This window comes from Octopus bimaculoides, chromosome 2, assembly GCF_046866305.1.
Source record: "Octopus bimaculoides isolate indiv1 chromosome 2, ASM4686630v1, whole genome shotgun sequence".
NCBI classification, from domain to species: Eukaryota; Metazoa; Mollusca; class Cephalopoda; order Octopoda; family Octopodidae; genus Octopus; species Octopus bimaculoides.
In genome coordinates this window covers 124,492,716-124,509,647 of record NC_142929.1, presented here as the reverse complement: position 1 = coordinate 124,509,647, position 16,932 = coordinate 124,492,716, and the positions used below count along the sequence as shown (strand labels likewise).

Genomic DNA, 16,932 nt, shown 5'->3' with positions numbered 1-16,932 from the left:
TCAGATAACGTACTTGGATTCATTCTAAAACTGAAGAGGGATTTCCTTAATGTATCTTTTGGTGTATCTTAATTTTTGAAACTTTTATACCAAAGCGCTACCTAAATTATTTCCCTTCTTTGTCTGAGCAATTGTTAAATTAAATAAATTCATAATTATAAATGTATGTTTTAATTTTATATCACTTGTTTCAAGCATTTCTCATTTAATTTATTTCCATTGTGGAAATATATAAACATATAACATGAAAGCAAGTTACTTTTAATCTCTCGTTCCTTCTCTCTCTCTCTCTCTCTCTCTCTCTCTCTCTCTCTCTCTCTCTCTCTCTCTCTCTCTCTCTCTCTCATACAGATTTTAAAAAGGGGATGAAACTTGTTTGAAACTTGTTTTACATAATTCATAGTAAGACCTTGGGAAATAGATTAAATGTAGTAAGTCAAAGCATTGAAATGTAGAAATAGTTGGAATTGTTGAATTAATTTCTTGGGAATGAAACAGGGGCTGCAACTATTATTAAGAGAGAGAGAGAAAGAGAAAACTTTTATTAATGTGAGTTGAATGTAAAATCCTTAATAATTAAAAGATACTTTGTTGAAAGTGGTTTAAGATTGGATGAACACAAATATGTTTTAGTAATTCATTGCATAAAAGAATTATTTCCTTGTAACAATTAGATCTGAATTTTTCTTTCTTCCATTTGAAATGCTAGCAACAGATGCTAAAATATTTGTATAGCAATTTCTGTGGTATTTTGGTATTAGAAAAAAACATTGTATTTTGTGAGTAATTGTTAATCTTCAGTATTTGGAAAAAGAGGCATAGCAGAGTGAATTTAAGAATTTTTATGATGATGTCATCTCTTTTGCTAGAGTTCTAAGAAATTTAAGATTTGGAACTAGTTAAGGATTTGATGATTAATGAATATTCTATACCAATTACATGTTGTTTGTGGACTTATAATATATCTAGAGTAAAAAGTAGGTGATGTTAAATTGTGTCGAGCGAAAGATTCTATTTTTAAAAACCAACCACTGTATTTGGTTATTATTTAATGGATAAAGTCTAATCTAAAGGAAATGTAAATTTAGTTCAAGTTGACAACCAAAATTTCTGTTTATTAGTCTGCTGAGTATTTTCAAGGATGTTAGTGAAATAGTTAAATTTCATAAAAACATTAAGTTTTCTAATCTCATAGCCTCAATTTGAAATTGCTGTCTTGGGTTAACTATTCATAGCTTATAGAGTCAACATCTTTTCATTCATTCCCTTTTTGGCATGAATTTTATCTTGATGCTTTATTACCAGTCACTTTACAGTGTATCCTAGATGCATTTTATCACACCACTGGCGGTTGTCTGTGACAGTTCATGCTTTTTCTGTTCATTCCTTCCCTCTGATATCTATGTCAGCCACATTACATAAGGTCATGTGGATTAAATGAACATCAGAGGTGTTTTGCTCCTTGAACAGAAACTGCAGGAGCTAATTAAAGATGACTCGAGCTATCGCAATGTTGGAAATCCTTCTCTTTCTTTAGCAGGTATCCAAGTTTTGCTCCTTGGCCAGCATGCTTTGCCTAAGTTGAAAGATTGAAATTAGCCTTTTCCCAACCACAATCGCCTTAAGCTTCTCAAAGCATTTTATTTCTTGGTTCTCATAAACTTATTTAAATTTACTCTTGGAACACACTCCTCCACTTCCACTATCATCTATTTTTACTCTCTATTCTCTATTACTCCTATTTCTCTAGTAGTCCCTTCTCTGTTGCTTTTCACACTGCTCAAAACCACTAATATACAAATTAAGTGGCATTGTAAAGTTACGATGTCCTTATTTTTCTTTGAGAACATTGGCAACATTAGTGAATTTAAAAATGAATCCACAATCACTTTAACCATAACTCAGTACCATGTCATCTGAAATACTCTCTGTGTGCTAACAAGTAGCCATACAACATAGTTTACACAATACAGATAGACTACAAAGTTAGCTGCCAGACGGTGTATTATTTGTACATTGTAATGACCTGACTGTATTGTATTTTTTTTTTTTACATAGCTTAGAACTAAGATCTGATGAAAGTAACGAAAAATAAAAAAATTTCGCAGAGCAAAACACACAAAAAAATGGTTATTTTATGAGAATACATTTGTACTGTGTTGTTACTTATGAAAATGTTGGTTGTGAGTGAAAAGGCTAACAGCTTTCGATGAAAGTTGACACTTTTGTGACTGTTGCTGCTGAAATATAAAGTTGTCTTTCTATTTTTCTCATTTTATTTAATTTAGCTTTGTTTATTTCAATGAACCATGAACTGAAATGAAATTCAAGCTACATTGCAGCTGTTGCCATGTGAAATAGAATCAGTGAAATGTTAAATGATTGTTCACTGTATTATTATAACAACATAATAATTAGAAGTCTGACATGCTATATCAGAAAATAGATTGCCATTGTTACTTAAATTCTCTGAGTGAAATTGTGTTGAAGGAGTTTTTGCTACTTGTGTTGCTTATTTGAAGAGATGGAGACTGGGTTTCAATTCATTTGTAATTTGTCATTTAAATGACCTCCTATGCTTAAGATATCTGAACTCATCAGGAAAAGAATATTGGATTTTTAGATTTTACATTGAAACATTTTCTTGTGTAACTCTTCTTGATACAAGCAATTATGTTACATGATGAAATGAAGTACAGCTCTCTCATCATCAGATTAAAGTATCATAAGAATTATGGCCAACTGCCCTATCAACAATTGGCAAGAGTGCATTCATTGTTGTTGTGTGCAACTGATCCAGACATTCTTTAAGGGAAATCCCAAATGCTCCACTTCTAGGCCTTGTAGTTTGTCTAGTAGAGTGCAATGATTCTGTCATCAAAGTTTTATTGATTTAGAAAGCTAATGTTGTCACTGGAAGTGTTTAGCCTCTTTTGGTGTTTATTACCCTGTTGATGTTATATTAAAAAAAAACAAAAAACAAAAAAAAAACACTGATTGCCTTGTAGCTTTCTAAAACACTAGATCTACTTTACAAAGCTTCAAATAAAGCATTCTAGTCTCATATATATATATATATATATATATATATATATATATACATATATACAAAAAGGTTATGAAGGGTAATGGAGTCAACCAGACCCAAATGATACAGGTAATACCGAGTAAGTGTTGCATACCAACTAGTTCTTCTACTATTACCGTCTCAGATGAAGGGATACATCAAATTTCCCCTGAAACAGCTGTAAGACATTCTACATAAAATATAAACTTACATATGCCATTGGTCTCTTTATCTCATCCTATACGCACGCACGCACACACACACACACACACACACTTACTTGTGAAAGCTGCAAAAATTATCGCAGAACTGTTACTCAGTTTCACATCCCTATTCATTGGACAGTTGTGATGAAAACCAAATTCAGTTTTCATCACAACTGTCTGGCAAATGGGAACATGAAACTCTGAGTAATAGTTCTGTGATAATTTTTGCAGCTTTAGTAAAAAGAACATTACTCTACCTTTGATATTCAAGTACTATTTTTTCCACCTTGTTTGCACTTATGCGCTCACCTGTATGTGTGTGTTTAGTTAAGAAAAATGGCTGATGCATACTGTAAAGTAGCTAAAAGGAAGTTAAACCTGATCTAAAGGAATTAGGACAAATATATCAAATTAAGCAAATATGACTGGATAGAAATTAAGGAACTACAAGTAGTGTGTGTAGAAACATCAATGTGATACTGATTAACATGGATGAACTTCAAAGAAAAAGTTATCTCAGAAATGCAGTATTTCAAGTTAGCTGTTTGTGGTTTTTAAATTTTTTTTTCATTATACCTGTTTCATGAGTATTGATAATATTCATTTATTAGTATTTCTTCATGTATTTCTGTATTTATTTATTTATTTATTTATTTATTTATTTATTTATTTATGTTTCAAATTGTTGGATCAGATGATGAAAGTCATGGAGAGAGTCGTAGCCCAACTAATTAGGGAAAGAGTTAGTTTAGATGCAGTTTGGGTTTGTGCCAGGGAGAAACACCGCTGATGTTATATTTCTGGTAAGACAGCTGCAGGAAAAATTCCTAGCCAAAGATCTATGCTTGGCTGTTGTTGACATGGAGAAAGCTTTGACAGGGTCCTCTGTTCCCTTATTTGGTGGACAATGCGGATAGATGAGTGGTTGGTGATAGCTGTACATGCCATGTACAGGGATGCTGTCAGTGAGGTGAGGGTTAGCAACAAGTGTAGCATAGAATTCCAGATAGAAGTAGGGGTTAGGATCAGTCCTCAGCCCCCTCTTATTCATCATAGTCCTCCAGGCAATAACAAAGGAATTCAAGACAGGCTGCCTCTGGGATCTCCTTTATGGTGATAACCTTGCTCTAATAACTGAGTCACTACCAGAACTAGAGAAGAAATTTCAGGTGTGGAAGCAAGCTCTAGAATCGAAGGGCCTTAGAGTTAACCTAACAAAAACCAAAGTCTTAATAAGTAGGAAGGCGGACAAATCACAAATCCCTTTAGATAGATGGCCCTGCTCAATCTGTTGAAAAGGCATAGGTAGAAACTCCATAGGATGTACCCGATGTAAGCTATGGACACATAAGAGGTACAGCAATATCAAAGAATGGTTAACTGGGAAGATAGTTTTTGTGCATGGCAGATGTACAGGTGCAATAAACACCAAAGATGTACAGAAAAGATTCCATCACATGCCAAAGGGAAAAACTAGAAGTGGTTGATAGCTTCCGTTACCTAGGTGACCAAGTCAGCAGCAAGGGTGGATGTTCTGAGAGCGTAGCTGCTAGAATAAGAATAGCTTGGGCAAGGTTCAGAGAGCTATCTCTGCTGATAATAAAGGGCCTCTCACTCAGAGTGAAAGGTCAATTGTATGATGCGTGTGTGTGAACAGCCATGCTACATGGCAGTGAAATAGGGGCTGTGACTGCTGAGGACATGCGAAGGCTTGAAATAAATGAAGCAAGTATGCTCTGCTGGATGTATAATGTCAGTATGCATACACAACAGCATGTAAGTGCCCCGAGAGAAAAGTTGGACATAAGAATCATCAGATATGGTAAGAGAGATGACTGCGCAGGTATGGTCATGGGTAGGGTATGGACGAGGACAGCTGTGTGAAGAAGTGTCACACCCTAATAGTGGAGGGAACCTGTGGAAGAGGTAGACCCAAGAAGACATGGGATGAGGTGGTGAGGCATGACCTTTGAATGTTGGGCCTCACACAGGCAATGACAAGTGACTGAGACTTTTGGAGATATGCTGTGCTTGAGAAAACCTGGCAAGCCGAGTGAGATCGTAGTTGTGGTCAATGTTAGTGTCACATAACTGGCCTGTTTAAGAGCACCTGTTTTCGTTGGGCAATATGCTGTGCTTCTAAAGACCTGTAAAACCGAGTGAAATCATAGTTGTGGCTGGTGCCAGTGGCACGTAAAAGGCACCATTCAAGCATGGTCAGTGCCATTGCTGCCTAACTGGCACCCATGTTGGTGGCAAGTAAAAAGCACCATTCAAGCGTGGCTGATACCAGTGCTGCCTGACTGGCTTCCATGCCGCTGGCACATAAAATGCACCTACTACACTCTCGGAGTGGTTGGCATTAAGAAGAACATCCAGTTGTAGAAACCTTGCCAAATCAGATTGGAACCTGGTGCAACCTCCTGAATTGCCAGTGCTCAGTCAAACCGTCCAACCCTTGCCAGCATGGAAAACGGACATTAAACAGATGTTAAACGATGATGATGATGATGATGCATGCATATACACACATAGGTATGTCTGGGTGTACAAATGGGTTAGTGAAAAGCACTCAACCAGGTAGAGGAGTTTATTTGAATTTGATGATTCACTTCCTAGTTTCTTGCTTTTGTGCATTTGTTCAGGTCGGTCGGTCGGTCTGTCTGTCTGTCTGTCTCTCTCACACATACACAATTATATATATGTATATATATATATGTATATAGAAAAGACAACACAAGTGGGACAGGTTTAAATAGAAGTGTTATTAGTGTAACACTTGAGAGGAAGGGAAAGAATCTTGTTTTGAACATTGATCCTTCATCAAGAAATAAGAGTAGGGGGAGAAGAAAGGTGGGGAAGAAAAAAGTTTAGAGGCCACCATTTTTATCTTTCCAGCTCCTCCCACCCATCCTTTTATAATGTATAAAGCAGGGTAGTCATGTATTTCCTCTATAACAAGACACTTGCTCCTGTCACTTTATCATACATTAGCCTTTTACACTGGCATAAAGTTGCCGGTCTTCTCTATTGCACTCATGCAATGGAAGGCAGCTTTTTGCATGTTACTTAGCAACCTCCAGTGTTGGTGGTCTGAAAATTGCACACAGTACACTTTGGCATTAGGAAAGACATCCAGCCATAGAAATCATACTAAAGCTGATATTGGAGCTTGGTGCACTTCTCTGGCTTGTTGGATTCTGTTAAACTGTCACTCCCATGGAAGACAGACATGAAAGGATGGTGATGATTACAATGGTTAAACTGCTTATTGCAAAATGTAATTGAATCAACCTTCAATGAGTCATTACTTGTACATTTTCCAAGTCTGTTTTATGTTGAAAAGAATTAAATAGTTACAGTAATATGGCTCCATTCATTACCTAAAAGTACAGCTGATTCTAAGTAGTATTAAAGTGAAGGACAACATTGTTTTATCAGTTATGGAGTTACATTTAACATAGCATTGTTTTTGTAAACTTAAACAAAATAGGATTTTCTTTCTTTGAGAAACAATTTTTTTTCTGGTTTCTTTCTTTTAGATGTCATTTAATAAATAGAATCACTTCAAAATGGTTAAAATGGTTTGCTTTAGAGGGTAACAAAGGAATGCATAACAATCAATTTATTGTGTGTGTGTGTGTGTGTGTGTGTGCAAGATATGAATAAAATTATTTTTGTTCATGTTTATTTATGATATAATAGGTATTTGTATAAAATTAAAGATACACTACATTAGTGTATTCCAAACAACATGGCTAAGTTGTGAGTATGGTACCTTTGCAGTTTCAATGGTTTATCATTCCAGCTAAATGTGTATCTCTGTCACCTCATCTGTCAATATGGTTAGACATCAAAACCTAAATCCACAACAAAACTCATTGTCTCTGTTATACTTGTCCAATATATTTTTATCAGCTTCTCACTCTGGTCTAAGCCATATTTAACTGCACAAATGGCATAATTATAATTAAATAGGTTTTCATAAAAATTGCCTGGGCAAAGTTCAGGAACTCCTACCTCTGCTGGCAACTAAGGGCCTCTTGCTCAGGATAAAAGGTAGACTGTATGATGCATGCATCCAAACTGTCATGCTACACATGGGCCATGACTGCTGAGGACATGTGTAGGCTTGATAGAAATGAAGCTAGTATGATCCGCTGGATGTGTAATGTCAGTGTGCACACACAACAGAGTGTAAGCACCCTGAGAGAAAAGTTGGGCATAAGAAGCATCAAATGTGGTGTGCAAGAGAGATAACTGCGCTAGTATGGTCATGTGTTACAAATGGATGAGGACAGCTATGTGAGGAAGTGCCACTCCCTAACTGTGGAGAGAATCTGTGGAAGAGGTAAGACCCAGGAAAACATGGGATGAGGTGGTGAATCATGACCTTCGAATGTTGGGCCTCACAGAGGCAATGACAAGAGACCGAGACCTTTGGAGATGTGGTGTGATTGAGAAGACCCAGCAACTGAGATCGCAGCCATGGCCGATGCCAGTGTTGCATGCCTGGCCCATTTAAGTGTACCCTTGATGCATTGGGTGATATGATATGCTTGCTTGAGAAAACTTGTTGAGTCAAGTAAAACCAAAATCATAGCTGTGGCCAGTGCCCCCTGATTGGCTCCTGTTCCAGTGGCATGTAAAAAGCATCATCCAAATGTGGTTGATGCCAGTGTCCCCTGACTGGCTCCCATGGCAGTGGCATGTAAAAAGCACCATCTGAACGTGGCCAATGCCAGGGCTACCTAACTGGCTCCTGTGGCAGTGGCACGTAAAAAGTACCCACTATTCTCTCGGAGTGGTTGGCGTTAGGAAGAGTATCCAGCAGTAGAAGCATTGGAACATGGTGCAGCCGCTGGCTTTCCAGACTGCAGTCAAACCGTCCAACCCATGCCAGCATGGAAAACCGACATTAAAAGATGATGATGATGACGATGATTGGCATCTACTGTATGTCTGATGCCTTGGACAAGTGCTTTGTACATTGGCTTCAGGCCATACCAGTGCCTTGTGAGTGGAAAGGGTAGATGAAAACTGCATGAAATCTTTGTATGTGTCTGTTGATTTTCTTTAAAAAATGCATTCTGTAGCTCTGCACATTTGAAAAATGGAAAAAAAAACATTCCTTATTTGGAAAGTAGATAAGGATTAGTGACCATGGAAGTCAGGAAACTGGCTCTTATGAATCAGTATGACTCCAGAAGGAAACTTTACTTTTTTTCTGTCAAACTTTGAAAGTAATGATCAATAGTCTGTTTTTGATTTGTTAAATCTTATATAAACTATTTTGTGTTTTTCAGGGAAAAACTTCCTCAGTCAGTTACATTTTCAGCAGACTTGAGAGCTGACCATGGCATTGAAAATAAAGTGGACAGTAGTGAAGGAAGCCTTGCTTCGAACAGTAGTGGTTTTGGTAGTTTACCCAGAAAAGACAAACCGAACATTGCTCCACTTGGTAAGATTTACTTAAGAATTTATTTGTAAATATTGAGAAAGTATAACCAATATGTATCTGTGTGTGTGTGTGTGTGTGTGTGTGTGTATGCAATTGTGCATGGGCTAATGCCTTCTGTGTAGGCATTTTCATGTGCATGTGTGTGCACATTTTTACATGTGTATGTTTATGTGGTGACTACATCCTGGCATCTAAGTAAGCTAAACCATATGGACTGAATTGTACTACCTTGAATACGTATCCAAAATTAAAATAGGTTTGAGATTACAATGTATGTCATAGTACTCCCACAACTTGGCTGTGTAGATAAAATATATGTGGGACTTTTCTAACACTTAACCTCATCTTTTCTGTTTTGCAAAATGCTACTTTTTGCAGTTTGTTAGGAGTTATCAAATTTATAATGTTTAAGTACATTTGCCTTTATGATCATGCTTGAAGTGCTGAATATTTATTTCATGCCGGGTTCTTGTTCATGGCCGCTTGGCTATGAGACTATTGAATTTTTACAACAGAGAAAAGATAATTTTAATAGTCCAGAAAGACATTCCATCAGTATTTATAATACTGTGTTTGAAATATGTAGGTATATTTGATATTTATTTGTTGATCTCTATGGAATTTACAATTCTGACCTCTTTTTTTTTTTTTTGTGTGTACTTTCAGAGGTTCCTCCTATTTTAACTGATCCAGAAGGAGCCCGTGATGTCGATTTTGAGAAGAGCCATTCCCGAAATTCTAGCTATGCTAGTCAACATTCGCGAGGTTCCGGATATGGATCTCTTGGTCATAGTCGGCAGTCAAGTTTAAGTAATGATATTCACGGACATACTAGGTAAGCTGAAGATAGTTTTCATTTTTATTTCTTAAGTAAGCTTTCCAACCAACTGTAACAAATGTATAGATAACTTCCAGTATTAAAACTAAAGGAAAAAATTGTAATAATTACCTTAATTTTATAGAAAAATATTATTCTGGGAATAGTTAAATTTGGAAAAGAGACATTTTAATTTTTTTATAAAATATTTTTTTATTTTGTGTTGATTAAGAAAATGATTAATTCATAATTAGACATCACTTCTATTTATGCATTTCTTCTGTACTGAGCTGTATCATGATATCATGATATCTCAAAGACTATGCTCATTATTATCCTGGTTATTAATCACAGTCTTACATTCATCTGCATTTGAAGAATGTGCAGGATACCTAAATTTTCATCCCACAGGTAAACCCAGTAATGATTATTGTATTGTGTTTTTAGATAGAACACAATCTTAATTGGTTCAATACATCTTGTAAAATATAAGAAGCTTTCATGGTTGAATGATTAAAAAAGACATTCTGCTATAAAAAAAATAAGATAAAAATTAAAGGAAAATTTGATTCATCAGCTCCAGATTTTCAGAATCCTCTTATCTATGCTAACCTGAGTCAGCTCCATCTGAGCAGATGAGTAATAATCATAGAGATGACTGGTGTTTCTAACTGTAGATATTCCAGTGTAATCATACTGATATAACATTTAGGAGTAACTCCTAAGCATAACTTAACTTTAAATATGACTAACAGCTGTCTGTCATATTGAACAAGTTGGGCTGTTAAATTGTAGTACTTTTGTTAGCCTCAGTCAAAGGAAAATGTAGATTGACATGAAATTTTACTGCCGGCCATTTTAACTCAAACCAGAATGTAATGACATCAATAATGGAGTGTTTAATTTTCTGTCGTTTCTTCTTTTGACATTTGTACATTATGTCTTTAGATTGATCTTGAAACTTTATACTTTTGTTACAACAATAATCGGTCAGAAACATTTGTTTTTTTTTAAATTTTGAGATAATTGTGCTCCATAATTGTTTTCTATTAATCAACTTCATTTACTTAATATAAACCTTTGTTTACTATTAATTAACTATCATAGAGACATCTCTATAGCTTTTAAAGTCAATGTGTACAATAAACTATATATACTTAATGTTTATTTTTAATGTAGGATATGGTCATGTCATTGAACTCTTATTCAGTTAAAGCTTCTTAATTGTCACGTAATAACATTTTAGTGATACAACCAAACATAAAAAGAAAAATATTACTTGCTTAAATACTTAATTTATATTCAGGTGATTTTCACAAACACCTCCACAAAATTTTCCTCTGTATTTGATGTTATTTATGATTATTGGACAAGAATAGGTTTTATCATTTTCCATAATTTTTAGAGATTAATTTTATGAGTTTTGTTTGAAGTGGGAATTTAGGGTGGTTTTTTTATATTATTTTTTTTCTGTTTTCAAATTTACCTTTATCTATTAAAAGTTTGACTTTTTATGAAATAAAAATTATATTTTAAACAAAGCCAATCTTACTACATTACTGACATAAATCATTTTCTACAGATATTTTTAATGATTTCTCAAATTGAGTTGTATACCAAACAGTGTCATATTCTGTTCTCATCATATCTACTTGTATTTATGTTAAGCCTTAACCTTTAGCACACTGCCTTTTCTTTAGAATCATTTCCCCTGCCACTGCCTTGTTACTACAGGGAAGAAAACTCACCCGGTAACATGATACACCTACAGCGTGCTAAAGGTTAAACTTCTTCATATTTGTTTGGTATACATTGAAAACATTTGGTATATAGATGTAGAAACCTAGTTAAAGATTAATGAGTTGATATAAAGATAAATGTTTAACTTTATCTATTACCTTCTGAACTTGGATAATCAATCATTCCAACCTTAGACTGTCAGTATATATCTCAGTAGAATATCTTCTGTCAAGTATCCTGGTGAGCTCTTCATGCATTGCTGATCAATTTACTTAATAGATATTTTCACAAGTAAATATAATATAAACAGCTTGTATTTATCTCACATTATCTTTTTTGTTCTTCATCTTAAATTGTTTGTATTATGATTTAAAAAAAAAATTTTATTAATCATTTAAAAATATTTCCCTTCTATGTAATTATATTTCCTTCCATATGAGAGCATTTTCATAATTTTAATTCCTTCAGCTTTCACAAAATCATGTTTTCTCTTTTTCCATTTTTATCTGTCAGATTGTATGTCAGGTATGTAATGCTCATTTTCATTTGGTGTTCTGCAAAAATGTTCATGAAAGTGTATATTTAATTTCACCCTGCCCCCATCTGAATGGTACTTGTCTCCAATATGCATTTGAATTAAACATGTTTAGTGAGATTTTGTTAACAAATGATATTACTTTGCAAAGTGATAAATAACCATTAAATTATCAGGATTGACTTTCATACTTGATGTGCATACTTGATATCTTCACTCTAGCAGAATATATAGTGATAACTTCATATTGCACAGCTAGATCATAGCTACTAACCAATATTTCAGCAGAACATACCTATGTGTACTTTAAAGTACACTAAAATAAATTTTGTTTTTTTTAACTCTGTAGAACATTGCACCAACTACTAACCAGGTAGTAATTACTAGGTAAGTTAAACAGTTAGTTAAACAAATGGAAGCCAATGACAAGTTCTCTTATATTCTTGAAGTCAGTTTTATGTTAGCTAAGGTTTTAATGTAGTACTATTTGAGTACTGTAATATTTAAAAGGCAAATAAATAAACACATCTTTAATAATTAAAATATTATGAGAAAAGTGACAGCTCAAAGTGAGTGTATGTGAAAGGTATAAGTATTTAAATAATGCTAAAAGTATTTTTACATGTGTATTGTATGGTAAGTTTGCCTTAGAACAATGTAGACACCAGTCTACAGCTGAATATATCATATTTATGTATACTGTATCATATACCTGTGAAAACAAATTTTGACAGCAAAGATATAATCAGTAGAAAACACAATAGGAAGCTCACTTTTTTTCAAGGCATTAGTTTGTTACTAAATGGCTATAAAGTAATTTCAGAAAGTGTTACAGCAAGTTTGAATAAGAAATGCTCTTCATATGATGAGAATGATGATGCTGTTCATCAGATCCTAAATACTGACAAACATCTTTTCCTTCTGTTTACTTGTGAGTACTTATGTAATAATCAGATTAATCCTGATGAAACATATTTGAACCTTGTGATTAATAAGGACAACAGTGGTGAGGTAGTGGTTCAAATAAGTGAGAAAGCTAGAGAAAGATATCTGTCTGTCACACATTGAAGACTGTTAGTGTATTATTTCATGACGAAAGATTTTTTTCATCATTGTGTTTATATATTTAAACATAAAAAGAAAATATCTACCTACTGGTGCCAAGTATATGAAAAGGATTGTATCATTCCCCTTGCTTTGAACTTTGTATTACTCTATTATCACACTTTGATTATAAACTCGTCAAAGACAATGATGAAATTTATAAGACGGTGCATTTTAGTAAATTTTATTGACATCACTAAGATTTTAAAATAGAAATTTCATAATCACAACATGGTACTTAAAATTAAGTTGTTTGATGTATGAAAAGACAGTAAATAAGTTACTAACAGCTGTACGATTCAGTGGAAATAAATAAATGTGATAACATTAAAGGAATGTTAAGAGGCATATCTTAGACTAAACAAATATTATCAAGGACAAAATAGTCATTAAATAATGTCTATATACTAGAGGAAATTAGAGTGGGAGAGAAAGGGAGAGAGATGAATAACGCAGTTAATTTCCCTCTCTTTTATGGTGACATGGTAAAAAAATGAAACAGAAATGCTTTATTCTAAAATAGCTTGCAATAGATTTGTATTGGATATGTCACCATAAAACTGTAAGCTTTGTGTGAAGCTGTCTGCAGTGTTTCCCTTGTTGCAGTTGGTTGCATCAGATAAAGTCTGCTGAATTTTGTCTTGTGTTTAGCTTGTTACATCTGCAATGTGAGAACTGTCATTTTCATAATCACCTATTTTAAAAGAGGCAATCTGTTTGGTGTATACAGTAGGAAAAGAAATCAATCTAGTTTTCATATAAATGTCTGAGATAGCTATGTGTTTGATTCAGTACATCTTTACTAGGAGTATGGAAATAAAATCACCCAAAGTTATATTGTTAAAATTGTTTATCCACTGAAGTTTAGCTGTTGTTTCTTATGAATTACATTTTAATTTCTTAATATTGAATCATTAGTGAAGTATCCAACTTGGAAAAACCTTTTGTTGTTTTGTTAGTCAATAAGAAACTTTTACATAAATGGCTCAAGAGCTTTAAAAAAAAAAGGTGCTTCTCCTTTTAGAAAGTTAACAATAAAAGAATATTTGAATTATCTTCACATGAGGTTTCATTCTATTTGAAATTTAATAAATCAATCTTTCCCCTTAACCCATTGATTGTTAAATCAGTGTCTTTTCGGGAAATATTGTTAAGCAATTAATTAGCAATACTTAGTAAAAAAAAAAGTAAATAAAATCAGCACTAACAATTTTAGAAAGGCATGCCAATTTCTTTATCAACAACTTATTAGGTACACGTTTCTCCAATAACCTATTTAACTTTTGAGCATTAGGCAACTATCTTCCTTAGTTTCCCTGCTAGGTACATTTGTTTTGTCCTCTTTTTTGTCTGTGCAAACTATTTCTACCTATTTTACTGTATAAACAGCTTCGCACTGTCATTGTTTTTCAGTCTCATAATCCATTAACATAGATTTTTCATGGTTATAATTGTGAATTTTTATTAGTATATAACTACGCAATACTTTTGCTCTATATTTTTATTCTGGACAATGTTTTCCCCTGTGATTACTCTCTGATGATATGAGTTATAGGTTATATATTATCATTAGTTTAAACTCTTGCAACGATGTCACTTACTGTGCATTTGCCTTGTGAATGAATCCTAGAGTTCTATTGTATAATTGTTTACCTATTCTCACCTTAATTTTAGTTAAAATTTGTGCTTTATATGTATTTGTTGTTTTTTCATTGTTAGAATAAACAAAAAACAAACATTAGTTTTTGTTTCATATCTTTGAGTTGTTTGAAAATATTGAAGTCCCCTATGAAAATATTGATTAAAAATTGTCAATTACCTTTCATGATCAGAGACATCCATTAATGGGTAATTAGACCCTTTAATTTTAGTGGAATAATTGAAACTGCAACGCTCATTATCTTTATCAAAGCAAAATCAGAGAACTTGTAAGAATCAGAAACAGAACTTAGCTTGCAGACTTTTATGATCTCACCACCTGTTCTATTGTATCTATGTCAGAATTTGACCACTTATGATGCAGTACTTTGTTTGTCATGAATATACCACCAATGATATTGTATTTGCTTTGACAGGATTTTATAAAATATGATTTCAGTACTTGGTTTGTCAAGATCTTATCACTTATATGGTACCTATGTCTGAACTATGTCATACATATATAGTACCTATGCTATGGTACTTGAGCCAGGATCCCACTTATGATATGGTATTTTCCACTTCCATTTAAAAAGAAACATTATAGATGATTATTTTAAGCTGCTTTGTCATTTGGAGTTCATTAAAATTTGGTGTGTAGTAGAGTTAAATAGATTTACTAAATTTTCTAATGATGTCTTCTAACATTTCTATAAATGACTTGAACTCATCTTGAAACCGACTCCATACTCTAGTATGCTGCCTACAATCTGTAATATTTTACAACATTTACGTTTATAAAGTGACTTTATTTGTTTTTAAGTTTGGAAGTAAAGTTGATGATAGTGTAGGAACTGAATTTGAATTTAGGAAATATGCATATATTTATTTTAGAATTTTGTGAAGCAGAATTGTACATACATTAATTACCTTGTTTTAAGGCTTTAGAAACTCTGAAACTATAAATGATTTCTATAGTTGGTGTAAGGCTCTTTTTGTAGGATGGGATGCTAATTTTGAGTTCATTAGTTCTTCTATATATTAATGGTATTCCTTTAAGTATCTCTGAATGTATGAAGAGTAAAACTATTATGACAAGATTAGAGCTCAAATAGACATGGTTTCATAACATATCTAGCACAATTTTTACCTGCTCCATCTTTCTCATTAAAAGATAAGGTATAATAGCAATGATTTAGATTTCTTATTGTCAATTTAATAAATATAACTTTATATTATGATTTTTAATACTTATATTCACCAAAGAGTTAAATATTCATATTTTGTATGTTTGCACAATAGCATGATATTTATTTTTCACATATGAATAAAAAATAGATAAGTATATTAGTATGGTAAGTCTTTCTTTTGGCCTATTGTGTTAAGCATTACACCTAAGTTTGCTTGTGGGTTTTGTAGTTTAGATCTTTACTGACATATGCAGAATTTCAAAAGAAGTAATTGCTCTCACTGCACTATACATATCTGTCAATATATGCTGTAAGTGTTAAGGCCATCAGTCAATTTCATGATAAAATTCAGTGTTAATATTGTAAACCACCAAATGAATTACTTATCAACTTTCAAGTCAACATAGGGCTGTCCATTACTCATATATCTTTCTTTTTCTTGTAATGTGATTTAGACTCAGTAGCATAGCTTCGGCTTCCTCACATATAACACTGTATATAACATCAGGGACTCAAAAGAATATCACAACTTTTCACTGAGAAAGTTACTCAATAGTTATGGCCCTTTCTAAAGTAAGAGGTAAAATTTAAAATATGTTGAAGTCAGTTGCATGCAAACAGAAATAATCCCAGTGTACTTGTAATGGTTGATATACGAGCAGAGTTCCTGGTAATTAAGTTATCAATTAGATCAAACTGAAAAACTTGAAATTTTGTGGCATCTTTGCAGCCAAAGATTTTATTTTTCCTTTTTGCTTTGCTGCACAAGCTGAAGCTGTGAAAATTTTGAATGGTTAATGAATTCAGCATTAGGTTCTCAACAAAAGAAGAGAGTAGAGAAAGAGGTAGAAGGGAAATGCCTTAAAATTTTAAAAAGGAAAAATTTGCAATAACCCATGTATTTCCTAATTTACAATAGCCAAATTATGTTAATTTTTTTCTTGTATTTGCTTTATTTATAGACATCTGAAAGCTATTGATAACTTATGCTGTACATGAAACATTAGTCTTTTTATTTAAAGGGTTACTTCATTCACATGCAGTTTATTAGGAGTGCATTTTTGCAAGGATGATTATTGAAACAAAGTTTCATGTTATTACAAAAGCAGTGTTAGATATATGATTATCTAAGATTCTAGAACCCTCTCTCCTTTCACCTCATGCAGATAAAGCC

General features: G+C 33.3%; 1 protein-coding gene across 1 annotated transcript in view; it reads left to right on the top strand.

Moving 5' to 3' along the window:
* The window catches only part of LOC106871078 (EEIG family member 2), a 114,918-nt gene that overhangs the window by 81,784 nt on the left and 16,202 nt on the right, over window positions 1–16,932 (top strand). Inside the window, exons 3-4 of the mRNA XM_089347639.1 lie at window positions 8,580–8,734; window positions 9,401–9,569. Coding sequence (XP_089203765.1) covers window positions 8,580–8,734; window positions 9,401–9,569 — 324 coding nt within the window. The remainder of the gene's footprint in view (window positions 1–8,579; window positions 8,735–9,400; window positions 9,570–16,932) is intronic.